The 20,671-nt window shown below is 43.7% G+C and overlaps 4 protein-coding genes across 6 annotated transcripts in view; 1 reads left to right on the forward strand and 3 right to left on the reverse strand.

Moving 5' to 3' along the window:
* Nucleotides 1-940: 940 nt before the first annotated feature.
* On the reverse strand, nt 941-9,059 carry dusp16 (dual specificity phosphatase 16). The gene is made up of 7 exons (XM_069519906.1): nt 8,530-9,059; nt 5,791-6,547; nt 5,195-5,333; nt 4,086-4,249; nt 3,392-3,551; nt 3,183-3,306; nt 941-2,693 (listed from the first exon to the last, which is right to left on the reverse strand). The coding sequence occupies exons 2-7, from the start codon at nt 6,016-6,018 to the stop codon at nt 1,598-1,600; spliced, it is 1,911 nt and encodes a 636-aa protein (XP_069376007.1). The 5' UTR covers nt 6,019-6,547; nt 8,530-9,059; the 3' UTR covers nt 941-1,597.
* An 830-nt stretch (nt 9,060-9,889) lies between these two features.
* crebl2 (cAMP responsive element binding protein-like 2) lies at nt 9,890-12,459 on the forward strand. Its single transcript, XM_020111555.2, has 3 exons — nt 9,890-10,144; nt 10,737-10,934; nt 11,181-12,459. Exons 1-3 carry the CDS (start codon nt 10,130-10,132, stop codon nt 11,343-11,345), a joined length of 378 nt encoding a protein of 125 aa, XP_019967114.1. The 5' UTR covers nt 9,890-10,129; the 3' UTR covers nt 11,346-12,459.
* gpr19 (G protein-coupled receptor 19) lies at nt 12,089-16,982 on the reverse strand. Of its 3 annotated transcripts, XM_069519908.1 has the most exons (4): nt 16,370-16,982; nt 15,904-16,145; nt 15,568-15,614; nt 12,089-15,142 (listed from the first exon to the last, which is right to left on the reverse strand). In XM_069519908.1, the coding sequence occupies exon 4, from the start codon at nt 15,114-15,116 to the stop codon at nt 13,854-13,856; it is 1,263 nt and encodes a 420-aa protein (XP_069376009.1). In that variant the 5' UTR covers nt 15,117-15,142; nt 15,568-15,614; nt 15,904-16,145; nt 16,370-16,982; the 3' UTR covers nt 12,089-13,853. The 3 variants fall into 3 exon arrangements, with proteins under 3 accessions (XP_069376009.1, XP_069376008.1, XP_019967115.1); XM_069519907.1 differs by lacking the exon at nt 15,568-15,614; XM_020111556.2 differs by lacking the exons at nt 15,568-15,614; nt 15,904-16,145 and having other exon boundaries at nt 16,370-16,980.
* Nucleotides 16,983-17,487: 505 nt separating this feature from the next.
* tbk1 (TANK-binding kinase 1) overlaps nt 17,488-20,671 on the reverse strand; it is a 9,677-nt gene continuing 6,493 nt past the window's right edge. The window contains exons 17-21 of the mRNA XM_069519905.1: nt 20,512-20,613; nt 19,378-19,474; nt 19,057-19,157; nt 18,815-18,886; nt 17,488-18,387 (exon numbers count right to left, since the gene is read on the reverse strand). Of these exons, the coding sequence (XP_069376006.1) occupies nt 18,348-18,387; nt 18,815-18,886; nt 19,057-19,157; nt 19,378-19,474; nt 20,512-20,613 (412 nt within the window). The 3' untranslated portion in view covers nt 17,488-18,347. The remainder of the gene's footprint in view (nt 18,388-18,814; nt 18,887-19,056; nt 19,158-19,377; nt 19,475-20,511; nt 20,614-20,671) is intronic.

A 20,671-nucleotide genomic window follows, 5' to 3' on the forward strand; every position in this document is an offset into this window, starting at 1 on the left:
CCCCCTCTGGTCTCCAGGTTACAACAGGTTATGATGATTATTATTATTTTATTGTTATAGATTATTATTGTTATTTTATTATCATAGATTATTTTATTGTTGTAGATTATTATTGTTATTTTATTATCATAGATTATTTTATTGTTAAAGATTATTATTATTATCATAGATTATTTTATTGTTAAAGATTATTATTATTATCATAGATTATTTTATTGTTAAAGATTATTATTATTATTTTATTATCATAGATTATTTTATTGTTAAAGATTATTATCATAGATTAGTATTATATCATGACAGATTATTCTTTTATTATGATAGATTACTATCACTAGTGTAAAAGAAAATAAACCTATCAAGATTTATGAAATAATTGACAGTGACCATCAACAGGTGGCGCTGTAATCAAGGAAACTTAAAAAGCAACTGACTGTACATTAGTGATATGTCAAGGTTAGGACGCCCCCTGGTGCAGGACAGACTGAAGTACACAACAAACAGCAGGTTGTCACTGTCATACTGTGTGTTGTAAGTATTCATGTTGTGTTATTACTGTATGTGAGTTGTGTGTCTGTTGTGTGTGTGTTGTATGTGAGTTGTGTGTGTGTTGTGTGTGTTGTGTGTGTTGTGTGTGTGTTGTATGTCTGTTGTGTGTGTGTTGTATGTCTGTTGTGTGTGTGTTGTATGTCCGTTGTATGTGAGTTGTGTGTGTTGTATGTGAGTTGTGTGTGTGTTGTATGTGTGTTGTTTATCTGTTGTGTGAGTTGTATGTGAGTTGTGTGTCTGTTGTGTGTGTTGTGTGTGTGTTGTATGTGAGTTGTATGTCTGTTGTGTGTTGTGTGGTTTACATCTGAATGTTAGTTTCACTTCCTGATTCGTCGTCCTGAGAAGCAGAAGAAGAAACTCAAACTCTGATGAATAAAACAGAAGATTTCTGTTTGAAGACAAAAACTCTTTTACTGTTTTATACAAGATTTAAAAACACAGATTTATGTGAACGAGTCTTTTCTCTCCTGCGTCTGTTTGAGTTCCAGCCTCTTCACTCATCAACAACCTGTCGTCAGCTGACACGTCTGAGACGCCGTCACTCAGCGGCTCCTCAAATCTGAAAATCACAGTCAGGGTTTTGGCACCAGTTCAGGTTTCAGGTTTGAATCCATGAGACCAGACGATGCTCGAAGGCTTCGAGTCCATCGTCGTCACAGCAACACACACCGGCAGCATCTCGAGGCCCATTGACAAACGACATGATCGCTTCAACACGCCGCCGTTTGTCACATGATCCAACTTCTTCTGACACTGAAGACCTGAGTGAATTCAGTTTGACAGAAAGTGACTTTGAGTGACGACTGAGTCCAGTTCACAAGTTGCTCTTCATCTTCCTCTTCCACTCTGACACGCGGTCGAATAAACAGACGAGCTGAACGTTAGATATCTGTCCACGCCGCTGTCCGTCAGACGACCTGCTCTCATGTTCAGGTGGATCTGACGAGCTCACGTCGACACGGCGTCCGTGCGACTCGTGTTATGATTCTCGTGATGCTGCCGGTGTGGTGGCATGCTGCTGCTGCGTCCGTGTGACTCGGGATCAGCCTCAGGAGACCTCAATGACCTCCATGCTGCCTGAGAAACTCGACTGACTCCCGACCTTCACCATCTCCTCCCGTGACCGGCTGTCTGTCATCCCGTCTCCGAACTCCATCTGACAGCTCCGTCGTTTCAGCTGCTTTTCGAAGCTGCTCTCTTCGTGCCAGCTCCGCCTTGAGTCGCAGCGGTCGCCCATCCTCTGCCGACTACGGCGCCGCACCGCCTCCAGGCCTTGACTGCAGCTGTACGCCGCAAAGCCTCCTCCGCCACTCAGGATGGAAGTGGAGTAGAAACGAGTGGAGTCAGAGGAGAGGTACCAGCCGCCAGTCAGGGAGGAGGTGGAGACTGTGACAGGACCTAGCAAGATGTCGGAGTGCCAGCCTTTCAGGGCACCGCCAGACCCCGGTTTGGCCAGGTGCTGCTGGCTGCGGGACAGGCCGAACAGGAAGCTGGTGGCATTTTCCGTGCTGCCGCTCCGGTGCAGCTGCTGGGAACAGTTTGGAGCAGCAGGAGCAGTTAAGGTGCTGGAGGCCGGAGGCCCCATTCGCTCTGGTCCTTCTGCCTCCTCCTTGTCGGGGCTCTGCTCGGGCGTGGACTGCTCTGACACCTCCTCCACCGGTGAGAACTGACACGGTTTACTGGTCGTCTCTTTGAAGGACGACGGTTTGTAGAAGTCAGTGGCGTCTCCTGACGTGCCATGAGGAACGAACACTCTGTGAGTGGCGGCCCCGCCCGGCTCGCCAATCGACTTTATGTCCAGAGAGAAGGAGCGTTTCAGTCGAGCGTTGTCCTCGGGTCCGTCGGTGAGCTGCAGGCCACTCAGAGCCTGAGCCAGCGGACGCTTGTCGGGGGCGTCGTCTAAAACACAGGGCAGGGTGAAGGGCTCCAGCAGAGCCAGGCCGGGAACCACAGGGGCCTCAGGACTGGCGGCGAACTCCAGGTCGTCAGGCAGAGTGGGGGCCTCGGTGCTGGGCTCCTGATGGTGGAGAGACTTTAGTCTGGTCTCCACACCGTGAGGACTCTTTATCTTCTTCTCAAAGTCGAGCAGCTGACCCAGGAAGTTGAAGTTGGGCGAGATGGTCGGACGTTTCTCCTTCACAAACCTGAGAAGAAAAACCAAAGCAGCTCGTTAGTGAGGATCATGACATTTAATTAGAGGGTTAACGAGGCTTGTTAACAGACACTGTTGTTTTGTGAGGAAGAATCTAATCTAACTTCAGAAACCAGATCATGTGTGTCATCACGTCTGAAGACTGGACCGTGATGACATCAGAGGACATGTCATGTCCTACACGCCTGTTTCCAGGTGTTTAATGACACGTTGTCTCTCGTTTGGTGGGTGTGTCCTATGTGTCGTCCAATCAGCAGTGATGTGTCTATAAGCCACACCTCATTAAAAAGACGCAATGGATTTTAAATGTTTACAGATTCTGTTCCCGTCAACTGAAGATGTTAGAAGAAGAACCAACGTTAATTAAACAGGAACATGTGAACAACTATCTCCGGTCAGCAGGGGGCGTCACATTTGTTTTGGTTTTAATAATTATGATTAAGAGATTTAGAGATTTATTGTATTTTATTTTGAAACTGACCTGTACGCCTCGTCCAGCGACATGTCCATCCTCTTCATGATGTAGGCAATGGCGATGGTGGCCGAACGAGAGATTCCAGCCAGACAGTGAACCAGGACACGAGCGTTTGATGCTTTCGCCTTTTCTGCAACACAGAGACGTTCAGACGGAGATCAGCTGACGAGTTCATACCAGAACAGGAACAAAAGAACGTTTCCCTCGTGTCTGACCTATGAACTCCACCGATCTGTCCAACCACGGCAGGATCTTCTCACAGAACGAGTCGTTCACAGGAACTCGCAGGAAGTGAGAGTCAGGGACGAAGTCTGGTTTGGGGCAAGTGTTACTGGCGTTCAGGACGTAGACGATGTCGTTCTGCTGCATCAGATCCTTCAAGAACACACGAATGTTAATGTCCAAGATCTGCTCAAACAGGAGACGACACCGAAAATATCTAATGGTGGAAGATAGAACGTGTAACAACAGCAGTGATGTAACTGGAAAGATTTTAAACTTTCTGACATCCATGAACTGATGTTCACTTCCTTCAGGAAATATAAACTAAAGAATAAATTGTTTCATCAAAATCTACTTTATTCCTCACACCTCTTCTCCTCTGAGTAACTGACATTTTATTATTCTATATTTTCATGTCTCTTCGTTTACTGGCCTCAGATTTCTGATTCATCACAGTCGTGATTAAACTGTTAAAAACAGAACGATACCTCAGATTTATATTTTACTGATGGTCCATGAACGCATCATGTGAGACGTTCACTTCCTTCAGGAAAAATACTTTTTTTATTTGTGTTTCAATGTTTGGATGAAAAATCTAATTGATTATTTTGAATGATTAGAAACTAATAACAGTAGAATATTTGATCCTGTGGTACGGTTGAGCGTGTCCAGCGTGTGGCGCTGTACCTTGTTGAGGACGTCTCTCTGGCAGCCCAGGTACAGGTGCGGCAGGATGCGGGTGGGACCGATGTTGGTGACTGGGAGACAAGGCTGCGAGATGCAGGAGGGAACCAGAGACGACTTCCCCTCACACAGACCAGGGAACAGATGAGAGAACTCAGAGAAGCCACCTGAAGAACGATCACATGACTCATCCAACACGAAGAAACTCTGACACAGAGAGTGTGTGTGTGTGTGTGTGTGTGTGTGTGTGTGTGTGTGTGTGTGTGTGTCTGTCTGTCTGTGTGTCTGTGTGTGTGTGTGTGTCTGTCTGTGTGTGTGTGTGTCTGTGTGTGTGTGTGTGTGTGTGTGTGTGTGTCTGTCTGTCTGTCTGTCTGTCTGTCTGTCTGTCTGTCTGTCTGTGTGTGTGTGTGTGTGTGTGTGTGTGTGTGTGTGTGTCTGTGTGTGTGTTACAGATGGTTCCTCCTCTCTTGTTGCTAGGAAACCAGCCTCACTGGTTTTTAACTGTGGATATAAACTAGATCACATTTTATTACGTTATAATATTTAATATAAATATGATTTTATGATTTGAACTGAAGTGAGACTGTGCAGTTCTATGAAATAAAGTTTTCTTTACACTCACATTTACAAACAATGAAGAAAGTTAATATTCTCAACATGTTGTAAAACGTCTGTGGCACTTTTTGATTTTTCAGATAAACTGAACTTTCATTCGATGCTTTTTTGTCCAAATGAAAAAGTTCTGTATCATTTTCAGAGTGTGGGCGGAGTCGTTGGAGCAGCACTTCATCATAGTTACATAACGTCACCCTGAGGTCGTGTTTGATAAACAGCTGCTGCTCTGAGGATTCTCTGGGATCAGAATTATAAATGAACGGAGGAACTGGACGCTCGTGTTTCTGAAGACGTTTCATCGAAGAAGCTTCTTCAGCTCTAACTGATTATTAATCTGTTTCATCATCACACTGTCGAGTCAAAATGAAATCATATCAAATCATATGAAACAGAAATAAACTCTCAGAATGACCCCTCAAGCTCCGCCCCACTAACTTTCTGTTTTAAACTCATCACTGTTTCTATGGTTACGCCCCAACAGTCTGTTGTGAACTGACCTGAGAGCAGGTGGACGGACGGGAAACTTCTCTCCAGTTTGACCAGCAGGACGCTGAGGAACGACTCGGAGCCGAGGGACGTCGGGTCCGAAGAACTCTGGTCGTACACGACCACCTGCTGATCGCCCTGCAGCTCCAACTATAACAGAGAGAGAGAGAGAGTGAAACAGTGACATCATCACCAGCTTTAATTCAACATGTTCTGTCTCCTCGTCCTCGTCCTCGGTCCGTCTCCACCAGACACAAGTTTTCAAACCTGCAGAAATCTCTAGTTATATTCAACGCTGTGTTTCCTCTGGTCGCCTGTTGGTGGCGTCATATCCTCTTTTTAGCCCTTATTGGTTTTTAACGCTGTATTTGAAGCAGATGAAGGATTTTAGTCGTCGGACGTCTGGATGAGAAGTTTTCATCAGAGACGAGTCACAGAAACACTGAGCTCAACATGAAGCTGCTTCATTCACTGTTTCTACTGGAGTGAATCAGCTGCTTGTTTTGGAGGAGGAGACGTCTGAGGAGACGTCTGAGGAGACGTCTGAGGAGACAGATAAAAACCTCTGAGGATGTCCCCCCCCCCCCCCGTGGAGCATGTGTTTTACCTTCTTCTTGGCCGAGTGCTGCAGCAGCTCAGCGATCTGGACTTTGTCCTGCTGCAGCCTCCTCTTCATCAGCTTGGAGCAGTTCACGTTCACGGCCTCCAGGATGTGAGAAACGTTGTAGTCCACGAAGGGTCGGCTGTCAATCAACACCACCCGATCCAGCCCCCCCTCCAGCAGCGCCACCAGAGCCTCCGCCCCGATGGGGCGCACCTCCCTGGGCCTCAGCATCGGGACCTGGACCCCGGATGCTCCGACACGTCAAAACCCTACTCCCACCCACCCCCAACCCCCTCCCCTCCCTACTCGTAGTCCCCCCTCCTTCTGAGCGTCCTGGGCCGGCGGTCCAGCGCAGTGACACAGCCTGGCGAGGAACCTCAGAGGATGAAGTGCTCCATTGTGTCGGGCCGGTATGATGTCATCCTAATGGCGCTTGGCAGCCCAAAAAACCCCGGGACGAGAGAGAGAGGGAGAGACAGAGAGCGCGAGAGAGAGAGAGAGAGGGAGAAACAGAGAGCGAAAGAGAGAGAGGAAGAGAGAAGAGATAGAGACAGAGAGAGAGAGAGAGAGAGAGGCCTCACTCTATCCTGAAAGGCAAAAAATCCAAACCCTTCTATCTCACTAACTGTGTGTGTGTGTGTGTGTTGTGGGGGGGGCAGGTCTCATTCACAGCAGGCGTGAAACAAAAGCTCTGTTCTCACGATCTGATGACATCACTGAGCCGCTCCACCTGGTCGTCATGTCGAAGTCGTTTCAGATTCTGAGACAAAAAAAGATTCGGTTCAGTTTCACAGAAAGAAAAAGAAAAATGAGTCTGAACCAAAACAAACGAGTTTCATCACGTCTGCAGAGCGGATGAACACGTGAACACATTCATACATGAACACATGAACTAATCCTGAGTCAGTCTCAGCTGTCAATCATGACGCCTGAATAAATGAGTGTGTCAGAGATAGTTTGTGAGAGGAGACAAAATATCACACAGAGTGAGACATCTCGTTTTTACAGGATCTCATCAGATCAATAATCAAATGAAAGTAGAATCTGAATTTAATGATCACATGAAATTATATAAATATTTAATTACATTATATAAATATTTAATTACATTATATAAATATTTAATTATTTAATTACATTATATAAATATTTAATTATTTAATTACATTATATAAATATTTAATTATTTAATTACATTATATAAATATTTAATTATTTGGGAGTTGAATACACCTTACGGTGATACTTGGACACGTCATCAGTGAAGGATGGATGAATGAATGGATGAATGAATAAATGGATGAAAGAATAAATGGATGGATGAATAAATGGATGAAAGGATTGATGGATGAATAAATGGATGAAAGGATTGATGGATGAAACAAAATAATTCTGTCACAGCGTCAGACAAGAACAGACGAGGCCAATCAGAGGAGTTTAACAGCTCACTCAAACCCAGGGGGCGGAGCTCAACTGAGACAGATGAGGTTTAAAAGCAGAGTGAGACGCTCTCCTCAGATAAAACAAGAAAAAACTGAGCGTGAGCTGAGTCCGTGCTGCTCTGGAGATAAAAAGAAAGAAAACACATCATCTCACATATGAGACAATGTTTTCGTCTTATTTAGAAAGACGAGACTGAGTCTGTCCACCTGAAGGACATTGTGTTAAAGTCAAGTATCAACCGTCACCGTGACGTCACCTGTTGATTTGTGAGCTGCCGTTTCCTCCAGCGCCATCTTGGTTTGTTGAAACCAGAAGTAACCATATTGGGAGGATTGGGGGTGGAGCCTGACTGAGAGCTAGAGGACACTGACCACACACCTACACCTGCCACCTGCACCCATTGGTCGGTACTAGCTGTCAATCACACCAAGGTTGGGTTTTAGATGAAGAGACATGAATGAAAGCATCTGGTCGACAGCTGTTACAGAAACATTTCTTCAGCTGTCATCCCACTGACGTACATGATGTTAAGAAGAATTAAGACAAGGAATGTAAACTTATAGAACATCTTTTTACTTAAAGGGACGCTAACTAAACCTTTCCTGCTTTACAGGGGGATTAAGTTTTTTATAATAAATCCTTTTTGAACTTTTAAAGTTAGAGTGGTCGTCCTCCAACCAGAAGGTCAGAAGTTCGATCCCCAGTCTCCATCTGCATGCCAAAGTGTCCTTGAACCCCAAGTTGCCCAATTGAACAACAAAAAAAGTGCTAGCTGTAGAAGCACTGTATGTATGAATGTGTGTGTGAATGGGTGAATGGAAAACTGTAGTGTAAAGTGCTCTGAGTGGTCTTCAAGACTAGAAAAGCTCTATATAAATACAACCATTTATATTTAAATACTTTATATTTAAATGTAAAGTATTTCAATACTTTCTATTGACATCAGGTCTCTCGTCCATGTTTACATGATTAAATTAAAACCTACTGAAGATAAGACACGTGAACAGTTTGAGTTCAGCGTTACTCTGACGTTACTCTGACGTTACTCTGACGTTACTCTGACGTTAGCTCACCGCTCTCTGACATTTGATCTGTTTCGATGTAACCGACACACTGACCGATCACAGTCGGTTCCTCTCCTCACGGTACCGTCGATAATCGTCGGTAAACCTCGGTAAACGTCAACAGTCGGTGATTAGCTCAACCACACGGACTGAAGCGAAACTTTGGGCCCGTTACCGGAACTTTACCGGGCGCCGCCGCTGGTCTGAGGCCGAGGCAGAAAGTGTTGAGACTCACCGGGAGAAGCGGAGGAACCGTCCGGCCTGGTCCTCAGCGGAGCTCCGCTCAGATCTGCCCCGGGCAGGAGGCGTCTTCTCCGGACACGAGCACAGAGGGGCCGCGGTGCCGCGCTGCACAAGACATGATGTCACCGCGGTAAAAATACACTGATGTCGTCATCGATGAAGCTCTTAAAGGGGCAGTAACGTCCGCATTGACAGGGACAACTTCCGGCCGCAGGGGGCGCTGCAGAGAGGCTTATGTGTGAAAAAAACTATGTTGCAAACTCAATATTGTAAAATAAATTGACTTGATATTTACATGAATGTTTCCAACAAACCCAGAGAACAACAACTCCCATGATCCCTTTCTGCTTCACAGCATCATTTCGTCTCATTGATGACGAGTCCTCCCAAGCGTGTCGCCCCCTGGTGGTTGATTTATTATATATAAGTATTGTAGTCATGTGCAGTTAGAACATGCGAGGACATTTAGTCCTGCATGATGTTCGTCTGTTAGCTTGATAAAGCCTCTGTAGCATGTACCAGTATCATTCATATCAGCATCCTTGTTGCTGTTGCCTAGCAGCAGCGTTTTCATGACCAACTATACGTTACTGCACAATTAGTGAATTAAAGAATCCACAGAGAACTTTTCTAAATGAATCTGTCTCATTGTAATCTTGTGTTAATGAATTATTGGAGTCATAATTGTTTGCAGATTTTGTGAGATCTGTACAAAAGAGCTGAAATAAATTCAATTAGATTTTTTTATTTATACATTGGAATATCTTTTATCTGGTTAAAGTTTGGTGAACTCTGAGTCTCTGAGGTATTGAATGTCCCTCCTGAGTCGGGACAATGGAGGAGATGAAGGCAGAAGAAAAGTGAAAGGTTTTTCATTCTGGAGCAATTAGCATGCATGGCTAACTCACACTGATGAATGTGAGCGAACTCATCAAAGCTCCGAGCTGCAACATTCCTCTGATCACACGTCTGTGTGTTTACAACATACATGTACATTCAGGTGCATCACATCTAATGTCTTTGACTCTGAAACATGAAAACATGACATGAACATTTGAGACAAAATGATCAAAATGTTTACGAGATTAAAATGTTCAATAAAAAACACACATTAGAAAACATTTCACTGTTAGAAGTTAGAATTTAATCACATTAAGATATATGATGTGAAATATTTCACTTTTTGGGTTAAATGAGATGTTAAACATGAGATATTATAACTTTATATCTTTTGATGAAGTACATTTTAATGAATCCTTCTCTCCTTTGTTCAGGTTTTATTTTTAAATAAAGATTTGTTGAAACAAGTGTCGCTTACGGAAGTCCGTGACGTCACGTCCAGAAGGTGGCGGTAAGGCACCTTTAAGCTAATTTACCAACCGCCAATGCACCGCAGAAGAAGAAGAGCAAACCGGATGTAAACAAGTTACTCTGAGTTATTGTTGTTAGCGCGGGTTTAAATTAGTCCAGATTGTTGTTGTTGGCGCGGGTTTAAATTAGCCTGAATTGTTGTCGTTAGCTTGGGTTCACGTTGAATTTGTTGCTTCTCGTGTTTTCGTGATATTAGCCGTTAGCCGACTGCAGCTATCAACATGGATGACAACAAGGTGAGAAGCTAACGGTGGCTAACTCCAGTTAACCTGAAACCAGCTGTAACTCACAGCTGGTCCGGGTTCAACCGACTGCTCGTTAACTAACCGGTTAGTTAAACCGTGTGACGGTCACTAACTAGCTTATGCGGCTAACTGCGGTGAAATCATTAGGTGACATGAAGCTAACTGGAGCTAATGTTAGCATCGAGTCTCAGCTCGTTGGATTCAGAGAAGGTCTGAAAAGATTTGACTGATTCATTTACCGTGTGTCGGTGTGTTTGTGTCGTCATCGTCCTGTGACCGAGCTCCATGATGGAACTCGTCACCTCACTGAGACTCTGGAGCCTCTGGTCCTCTGAACACGGGCCCTGCTCCCTGGTTCCCGTGTCTTCTAGAAACGACTGGTCACAGAGGATGAACTTTACTGACCTCAAACCGATAATAATCTGAGAAGATGCTAAATATATTGTTTCTTTCTGACGTTCTTCGACCATGAGATGTGTTATGTTGTGCTCGAGTTTCACTCTGTTGTCGTTTTCATCTTTGTTCCTGTTCTTTTGTCAGAAATAAAACGTCCGTACATACGTTGATATGCTTTGTTTGTTAGATGGTGGCTGGTAAAGTCAAGAAACCGGGGAAACGTGGTCGTAAACCTGCGAAAATCGACCTGAAGGCCAAACTGGAGCGAAGCCGACAGAGCGCCAGAGAGTGTCGAGCGAGGAAGAAGCTGAGGTACCAGTACCTGGAGGAGCTGGTGTCGAGTAAAGAGAGAGCCATCTGTGCCCTGAGGGAGGAGCTGGAGATGGTAAACACACGTTATCCATGAACAGGTCGTACAGAGACGTCCTGAGCAGCAGATCATCGGGAATATTGATTATTGATAGAAATGAAATGTAATTTTAGAAATAAACTGAAGTTATCAAACCTTTCATACAGGAAACACAACTGAGTGTGTTTTATGGTAGATCAACAACATGACCAGAGTTACTGACATGGAAATAAACTGTCATCATCATGTAATCATGTGATAAACTGTGGTTTCATCTCTCAGTACAAACAGTGGTGTTCGGCCATGGATCAGGGGAAAATCCCGTCAGAGATCAAAGCGCTGTTGACCGGGGACGAGCAGAGAACGCCTCAAAGCGGCGGCGGCACCAAGACGTCCAAGAACAGCAAGAACAGCAAGAACAGCGTCAGCAGCATCAGTCAGGGTTAACCTGAGCGGCAAGGGAACGCTCCGCCTCTGACAGAGGTTGCAGACTGCTGAGATAAACTGCTGCTGTCAATCATCCTCAACACACATGTTAACGTTCACACTAACACACAGGAAGTGGCAGATACACATTTTCTTTCCGCCAGTTTCTTGTTTCGTAGACGAACATGAATCTGCGTTCAAGTTCCTGATTCATGAAACTGCTCTCGTAGGTCGGACGTCAGCTCTTCATCAGGGCGCCGCAGCTCGAGGCGGTCACGTGACTTCAGAAAATCAAACTTTATTAACATCACGTTTCTGATCCAATGCACATTTTCTGCTCGACAGATTTAAATAAGGTGAAACTGAATTTCCATTTGATTTGATGTTTGACAGATTGAAGGTCGACCACAGATCAACTGAGGTTTTTTATTTTAAATAAAAAGGTTCTGTTTTTAAAAGTAAAAATGTATAAGCACTTTGAAAAAATTAGGATTCACCACAGAGCTAATTACAAATATCAATGATTTGAATGTGTTCGTCCTCGTTTCTCCGAACATTTTTTATAAACTGCGTCTGGAATCCCGAGTCACATGACTGATGACGGAGAGGAAACAGGAAACGACAGAGACGCTCTGATGAAGCTGATTAAATCGTAACGTGACACGTGAATGTGGCTTTAATATTTAATTTATCCTTTGTTTGAATTTGACTGATTCTCTGAACATGTGGCCTCAGGGTAGAGGTCAGAGGTCAGAGCAGCAGGATGAACAGTGGGAGATATATTTTTGTATTTGAGTGTTTTCATGAAGGAAAAGTTGGATTTTCTGCTTCTTGTGAGTAAAATGATAAAAATCATTGAGTAGTTTCAGCTTCAGCCTTTGATTATTTTATATTTTCATCTTTATAAAACCATCAGTTTACTTTGGTTCTTTCTCTTCGCTTGTGTCTGATTCTTTGAATTAAACACATCAATGTTTACTGGGGATTTTATTTGGACCATCAAGCTTAAAGTGTTTTTTTTCCTTGGGTAAAGTTTTTGCACTTTCTTCACTTTCTTCACTTTCTTCACAAGCACTTTGTTAAACTGAACTTTGCTCATTTTATCTCCCAAGAAAATAAACGTGTTTGACTGAGATGATTCAACAGAAGCTTCTTCCTTGTTCTCAAACATCGGATCAGAAGCTGGATAATGTTTCTGTCATGAAATAATCCTCAGTTTATAAAAGGAGCTCAGTGATTCTGTGACGTCTGATGATGTCACATGTTTACAAATCCTCACTTTGTTTCATGAATCTGTGACTTTGTCAAATATTCAGAATCATTTTAATGAAATTGATCCGTTGAACAGTGAAAATCACTGATCACAGTTTCTAACGTCATCCACTGGTTAACTTTCAAGACTAAAACAATCGATCGAGATCATGTGACCGGATCAAAAGCTCCAGACAATAAAAAACATCTTTGAATCATGGTCAGAAATCTGGACCCAGGCTGACGGAGACCAACTAATAAATATTAAATGTTAAAGAAGAACAGCCTGTATTAAAATGAAACTCAGCACAATTCACAATACTCTGTTTATGTACAAACTAATCGTGTGTCACCAGCAGCTGAAGTAGAAAATGAATTTATCATTAAATTAAAACGTCTTTCGATCGTTTCTATGACGTGATTCTGATTCAGTTCGAGTTTAAAGCAGGAAAATCCTTTTAGAACAGAACAGATGTTTCCCAACAGAATGTGAATCAAAAGTTAATAAAGAAAGACGGACGACATGAAGCCAAAAGATCTGGACCGCCCCCTGGCGGCTGCGACGTCATGACTGACAGCTGATATTGACTATTGGTCGAGGGTGTGTATGGGCGGGGGCCTCCATACCACGCCTCCACTGTAAATGATGTCATCACCACAAGATGGCAGCGTTTGTCTCGGAGATATCTTGGCTTCACTTCTGGAAGAAGAAGGAGTCGTCATCTTTATTTGTGTTTAAGATCAAATCACTTCAATCTCAGGTTTTTCTGAAAGAAGCAGACGTTTTATTTTGTGTTAGATTCATTCACTTCATCTTTTGTACGAACGATGGAACCGGGACCGTTCGATGCTCGGAAAACTCGTTACATTACAGTTATGCAGCAAAGCGGTGATGTCAATGTTAACGGTAACTAGCGTTAGCTTGGACCACATGCGTCACTGCAGAAAATCCGAAACAACGTTTCACTGATAGATGGCCACGGACTACAGTTAGCTAGCTAACAAGCTAACATTATCAAAACACAGAATCTGATGCATCAATAACAAAACGATCCTCGGAAACACTGCACAGAAATCAACTACGATTCAAATCTGACGTAGAAAATCATTGAGAGCCTCCAACATGGCTGCTGGGAGAAAAGCCCACGGTACAAACTGAGCACGTTGTGTGTCTGTGAATACAGAGCTAGCGTGTTAACCTCCTGCTAGCTGGCGTGCCGTGGATCAATAGAGTTTCACACTGGTTTGTTAAACAGTTTGAACATCGTCCGAGCTCATTTACACAAAAGTGTTTGGTGGGTTGGCGTTTGTGAGCCACGCGACTTTCTTTTCCTTCGCCTCTCGACCAAATGTGTCGTGAACTGGGTCCTTGGTCTTTGCTTGCACTGGGATGTCCACCACCCCCACGTAGTTCTTTTTGGCTATGCGTGAGCTCGCCGTGATGGTGTACGCATTACTGCGATAGCACTTCATGGACGACATGCAGAAGGTCTCCCGCATGCCCCTCCTAAAGTTTGCGTTGTAGACGGAGTACAGGGTTGGTTTGGACGCCGTGGAGCTGAAGGAGATCCAGGCGATGGCCGCGAAGAACAGCAACCCCTGTCTGCTCGCTGACTCTGACTCCCTCGGGTGCCACAGCTGGGCCACGTAGAAGGGCGTCCAGGTGACGAAGAAAACTGAATTCAGCATGAGGAACATTTTGATGGTCTTGACTTTAGTCCGCGGGACGATGTTCATCGTCCTGCGCACCGTGTGACCATCGGCGCTGATTCTCCAGATGTAGCGGATCACCCGCTGATAGAACAACACTATTAGTGTGACTGGGACCAGAAGACCAAACAGCAGGTGAACCACTGCGTAGGAGACACTGCCCCAGCTGTGTGGGAGGAAAAACTCACAATGACTGTCTGTGGACGTGGAACCGTAGAAGAAGAAGCACGGCGAGATGAAGGCCGCGTCAAACAGCCACGAGGCCAGGATCATCTTTTTGGCTTTCTCCCTGGACACCTTGAAGCTGAGGGGGTAGACGATTGTGTAGAACCGGTCCACGGAGATGGAGAGCAGCACGTAGACCTGCACACCAGGACACAGGTGCTGCACGTAGCGCACAACTTTGCAGGCAGCGGCGCTCAGCGGCCATCGTCCAGCGGCAACCTGCAGCAGGATGAACGGGGCGCAACCCAGACTCATCAGCAGGTCGGCACAGGCCATAGACACCACAAAGTAGTTTGTGGTGGACTGAGTCCGTCGGCTCCGGTGGATGACCAGGCAGACGAGGGCATTTCCCAGGATGGAGATCAGCCAGAGAAACGCAAACACCAAACCCAGGACGGCGACCTCGACTGAAGTCAGTTCGTAGGAGGCGTGGGTCCCGTTGGCCCGGCCAGAGGACGAGTCCTCCAGGCTGCACAAGGGGGTTGTGGGTAGGGTTGCCAGGACGGTAGGGCTTTCCCTCTCGGAAAAGTTCAATGACATCTGATACGTGAAAGATGGAGAGTAAAGGGATGGATTCACACCAAGGGATGACTCAGCAAAAACCATAGTTATGATGCTGCACCGGAGACGAGCTGCAGACACACAAACACAAGAAGTCAAATCACACAACAATTACACAATCAAACAGTTCAACAGCGTTTGTGTTCGACACGACTGACAAACATCTGGAGAACTAACTCAAACACAACAACCACACAACAATTACACAACAACCACAAAACGTTTACACAACAACCACACAACAATTACACAACAACCACAAAACGTTTACACAACAACCACACGAACGGAAACAGGTTTTTAAATGTTATCATAAAGCGTAAATTAGTTTGTTTTTCTTCTTATTCATCAAACTTGTTGAAGATCATGAAACATTAAGAAATAAAAGAATTCTGAATTTGTCACAGAAACAAAGAATAAAAAATAATAAGGTGAGCTGAGTTATTGATCACTTTTAAATCATAACATAAATATAAATAATAAAAACTCTTCTGACCTTAAGTAAAGTCCCTTTAATTTGTACTTCAGTGCAGTACTTGATTACTACACACACAACAACACAATTTAATTTAAACCTTATGAAACACAAATATCAGTTTGAAGACACAAACATGAAATCATCTATTAATCAATAAACTGATCGATCTGAATAAAAACCTGCTGAATAAATACAGAGTTCATGAAATATAACAGACTGGTACTTCACAGTATCCGAGTAAAAGTATTTCTACTGTAATCTATTACATGACAACAACATGAGGCTCAGATGAGTTTATGATCAATTCATGTTAAATATGATTTAATTAAATATTTAAAGACAGATTCATCTTACAGTCAGAGCGTCATCAGAGATTCTTCATCTTCAAAACATCCGATTCATCGAACAATCAATCAAACAATCAATCAATCAAACAATCAATCAATCAAACAATCAATCAATCAAACAATCAATCAAACAATCAATCAATCAATCAATCAATCAATCAATCAATCAATCAATCAAACAATCAATCAATCGAACGAACAAACAGGTAAACAAGCAGCAGGAGGCTGAAGCAGCGTCATGTTTCCATCCTGAGGCCACAACATGTCGGACACACACACACACACACACACACACACACACACACAAACACACACACACACACACAAGAATCAGAAATCAGAGATACGAAACGAAAATCAGTGCGTCAAATGGCGACGTGTGTGTGTGTGTGTGTCTGTGTGTGTCTGTGTGTGTGTGTGTGTGTGTGTGTGTGTGTCTGTGTGTGTGTCTGTGTGTGTGTGTGTAGACTCACCGGCTGAAAGCAGAACAGGAACAGTCGCTGCATGTTGGTGTTTTTCCGCGATTCAGGGATGGAGGAGAGGAAGAGGAGGAGGAAGACGATGAAGAAGAGGAGGAGGAAGACGATGAAGAAGAGGAGGAGGAGAACTAAGAAGATGAAGAGGAGGAGGAGGAAGAGGATGATGAAGAGAATGAAGAAGAGGAGGAGGTCTGGATCTGTGTCTGAGGATGAGGAGGATGAAGATGTTTCTTGGCCCCAGCAGAGAGCCACGCCCCCCTGTCTCCGCCTACATCCACATGCAGTCCCACTGACAGCCGATAGAGGGCGACTGTGGACATAAATGTCATATAAAAACAGTAATGATTGACAGCTGAGACTGACTCTTGATAGGTCGTGAGCTTGTAGGGGCGGGACTCGATACCAAGGCTCCACCCTACGACCACTACAGGCTCTGAGTGTAAATGACGTCATCACCACAAGGTGGCAGCGTTTGTATCGGAGATATTTTAGCTTCATGTGGAGACGTGACGTCGTCTTTATTTACAGTCAGATAATTCTTCAATTAGAAATCTAATTAACTGACAGATAATTATTCATTGAAGTAATGAGGATAATTCTTCTGCCCATAAATGATTTCATATTAAATTTCAGGTTTGTGTTCGACCTTCACACATCGAGAACAAGACGACGGCGTCCATCTTCAATTATTGGTCTGATGCTGACGTTTGCTGTCGCAGCATGTCGCCATGGCAACCACAGCAGAGAGGACCGCTTTTCCAACAGGCCAGTTGCTACGGGCAACTGACAATGGTGCTGATGGAGGGGAGTGAGAGAGAGAGAGAGAGAGAGAGAGAGGAGTGAGAGAGACTGACAGAGAGAGAGACAGAGAGACTGACAGAGAGAGAGAGAGAGAGGAGTGAGAGAGACTGACAGAGAGAGAGAGACTGACAGAGAGACAGAGAGGAGTGAGAGAGAGAGACAGAGAGTGACAGAGAGAGAGAGAGAGGGGTAAGAGAGGGAGACTGAAGAGAGAGAGAGAGAGACTGAAGAGAGAGAGAGAGACAAGAAGAGGAGTGAGAGATGAAAAATAAAAAGGTGTTTTTAAATCAAGAGGCAGCGACTCACAAACGTTCAGGTTTGTATTTATTTACAGTTTTTTTAAATCGTCACTGAACATTTTGAACGATGATTATCGACAAAACAAAAATATCACGTAAAAATGACGATATTTTATTTTTGTCTTTGAACCGTCAGCGATGATCTGATGTTTCTAACGTCGACCAGTAAACGAACGTCCAGAGAAAATATCCCATATTGATTATTGATTGTTTTTGAACAAACAATAAATAAGAAATTAAATAGAAAATGAAAACCTAATAAAAACAAATAGAATGAGATTTTCGGCAGGAGTCGAATATATTCTACCTTCACTCAGTGCGACAGCAATGTTTCATCTTTAAGGGGATAATTACATTTTTAATTTAATTAGTGAATAATTTGTAGTAAGTGAAAGTATTTTAAAGTATTTCTGTATAGAATTATTACAATTACATGCATTTTTATTTAATTATTAATTTAACACCTGAAAACACAACAAACACTAAAAAATACATTCGAATGTAATTATTCATTTGTAGTTTAATTCACATATTCATGAGAAATCTAAATAATAATTATTTAAACTTTGGACTTTGAATGTTTGTCGTTAAGTATCTGAACTTGAAAAGGGAAATGAAAGGACAGATTCACAGACGTCTCAGGTGTTTGATGTGTTTTCAGGAGGCATTCTGGGTATTTTAAGTGATTTCTTTGTTTCGCAGCTTTGTTGTCCTTCAGCTCAGAATATGATTGACATGTCTCGTCCCGACAGTCGAGCTGATCGAAGCTGTTTGTGAGTCGCAGACGAGTCCGACAGGCTCGCTCATACAAAACAATCCATGTCACAGTCCAACGTTATTTACAAGTTAAAGACAGAATCTGTACAAACTGCTCATCCTCTCAATCCTCCGTCCAGCGTCAACGTCCCGAACCTGAAGACACAAAGTCACAAGTTACGGTTTTTATCTTTGGATCAAATCAAAAGAAGAAACAACTTCGTTTGAATCTTTGTTAAATGATGAACGAATAGAAATAATATGATAAAAGTTTATAAACAGTTTAATTTAATGAAGGAAAAACGATAATTCTCTTGTTCTGTTTTTTTTTTTTACATGTAAATCTAACTCTAGTGGTGTGTGTGTCCCTGTGTGTGTGTTCCTGTGTGTGTGTGTGTCCCTGTGTGTGCGTGTGTGTGTATCCCTGTGTGTGTGTGTGTGTGTATCCCTGTGTGTGTGTGTGTGTGTGTGTGTGCGTGTGTGCGTGTGTGTATCCCTCTGTGTGTGTGTGTGTGTGTATCCCTGTGTGTGTATCCCTGTGTGTGTGTGTGTGTGTGTGTGTGTGTGTGTGTGTGTGTCGGACCTCTCTAAGAAGTGGTTGTTCTCCGCCAGCTCTTTGACCACGCCCTCCATCTCCTCCTTCAGCTTCTTCATCCTGAACAACAACATGAAGTCAGTAACACGTGAACGTGCTCGACATGTCTGACGTGTTTATCGTGGTCACGCGTGACGACTTCATCGTGCAGTTAAAATAAATCTTATTTTCATTTTCTCCGATGATTTGAAGTGAAAGACGTGGTCGTCATGGTGATGAAGATAAATTACCCGAGCGTCATCTCCACCAGTGTGTTCTGACTCAGATAGGCCTGAGGCTTCATCCCACTGGACACCAGAGGAAGAACCTTCTGAGGCAGATGTTCCTGCAGCTGGACACACACACACACACACACACACACCACAATCATTTACTCTGACGGAGCGCCACCTACAGGTTGATCTTAAGTTTCAGGTTCATGTTTTTTACTTCAAGTTAAAATAATACAAATCTGAATGGATCAATCAAAACAATTCTGAAGTTTCTCAAACGATGAGATCTCGTTTGGATCCAGTGGATCAGGTCACATGACGCCTGCGTCTTCTGTTTACCTTGATGGTTCGCTCCATCAGCAGGGTGACCTCCTTCTCGATGCTGATCAGCTGACCCGACAGAGCGAGCAGCTGCTTCCTCACGTGATGAACCTTCCTGGAAACACACAACTGATCACGCCGTTGCTAAGCAACACAGAGTCTTGTCAGAGCGAGCTGAGCAGAAGAGAAGAGATGAAGGGATGAAGAGAAGAACAGAAGAAGAGAAGAACAGAAGAACAGATGAACAGAAGAACAGAAGAACAGAAGAAGAGATGAACAGATGAACAGAAGAACAGATGAACAGAAGAACAGAAGAACAGAAGAAGAGAAGAAGAGAAGAACAGAAGAACAGATGAACAGAAGAAGAGAAGCAGAGAGGAGGGGCAGCATGTTTCACCTCATCCACTCTTCACTCTTGGAGATGAACAGATGAAGAGAAGAAGAGATGAAGAGAAGAAGAGATGAAGAGAAGAACAGATGAACAGAAGAACAGATGAACAGAAGAAGAGAAGCAGAGAGGAGGGGCAGCATGTTTCACCTCATCCACTCTTCACTCTTGGAGATGAACAGATGAACAGAAGAAGAGAAGAACAGAAGAACAGAAGAAGAGAAGAACAGAAGAACAGATGAACAGAAGAAGAGATGAACAGATGAACAGAAGAACAGAAGAACAGAAGCAGAGAAGCAGAGAAGCAGAGAGGAGGGGCAGCATGTTTCACCTCATCCACTCTTCACTCTTGGAGAAGAAGAGATGAACAGATGAACAGAAGAAGAGATGAACAGAAGAACAGATGAACAGAAGAAGAGAAGAACAGATGAACAGAAGAAGAGAAGAACAGATGAACAGAAGAAGAGAAGAACAGATGAACAGAAGAAGAGAAGAACAGATGAACAGAAGAAGAGAAGAAGAGAAGAACAGAAGAACAGAAGCAGAGAAGAAGAGAAGCAGAGAGGAGGGGCAGCATGTTTCACCTCATCCACTCTTCACTCTTGGAGATGAACAGATGAACAGAAGAAGAGAAGAACAGAAGAACAGAAGAACAGAAGAAGAGAAGAAGAGAAGCAGAGAAGAACAGATGAACAGAAGAAGAGAAGAAGAGAAGAACAGATAAACAGAAGAAGAGAAGCAGAGAAGAAGGCAGCATGTTTCACCTCATCCACTCTTCACTCTTGGAGATGAACAGCCGATACTTCATGGCGCACTCTTCAGTGAACAGTGAACGAGATTTACTCGCGTGAAGAACCAGCTTCTGTCTGAGAGACACACAGTCAGACCTTCACAATAAAAGCCCAGAGTTCCGTCTGTTGCATT

This window comes from Paralichthys olivaceus, chromosome 23, assembly GCF_024713975.1.
Source record: "Paralichthys olivaceus isolate ysfri-2021 chromosome 23, ASM2471397v2, whole genome shotgun sequence".
NCBI lineage: Eukaryota > Metazoa > Chordata > Actinopteri > Pleuronectiformes > Paralichthyidae > Paralichthys > Paralichthys olivaceus.

Coding starts and splice junctions, on each gene's coding strand:
- dusp16 (XM_069519906.1), bottom strand. CDS start 6,018: ATGCTGAGGCCCAGGGAGGTGCGCCCCATCGGGGCGGAGGCTCTGGTG. Junction 3,307..3,391: donor CAGATCGGTGGAGTTCATAG/GTCAGACACGAG, acceptor TCTGTGTTGCAG/AAAAGGCGAAAGCATCAAAC. Junction 2,694..3,182: donor TCGCTGGACGAGGCGTACAG/GTCAGTTTCAAA, acceptor TTTTCTTCTCAG/GTTTGTGAAGGAGAAACGTC.
- crebl2 (XM_020111555.2), top strand. Junction 10,935..11,180: donor TGAGGGAGGAGCTGGAGATG/GTAAACACACGT, acceptor TTCATCTCTCAG/TACAAACAGTGGTGTTCGGC.
- gpr19 (XM_069519907.1), bottom strand. CDS start 15,116: ATGGTTTTTGCTGAGTCATCCCTTGGTGTGAATCCATCCCTTTACTCT.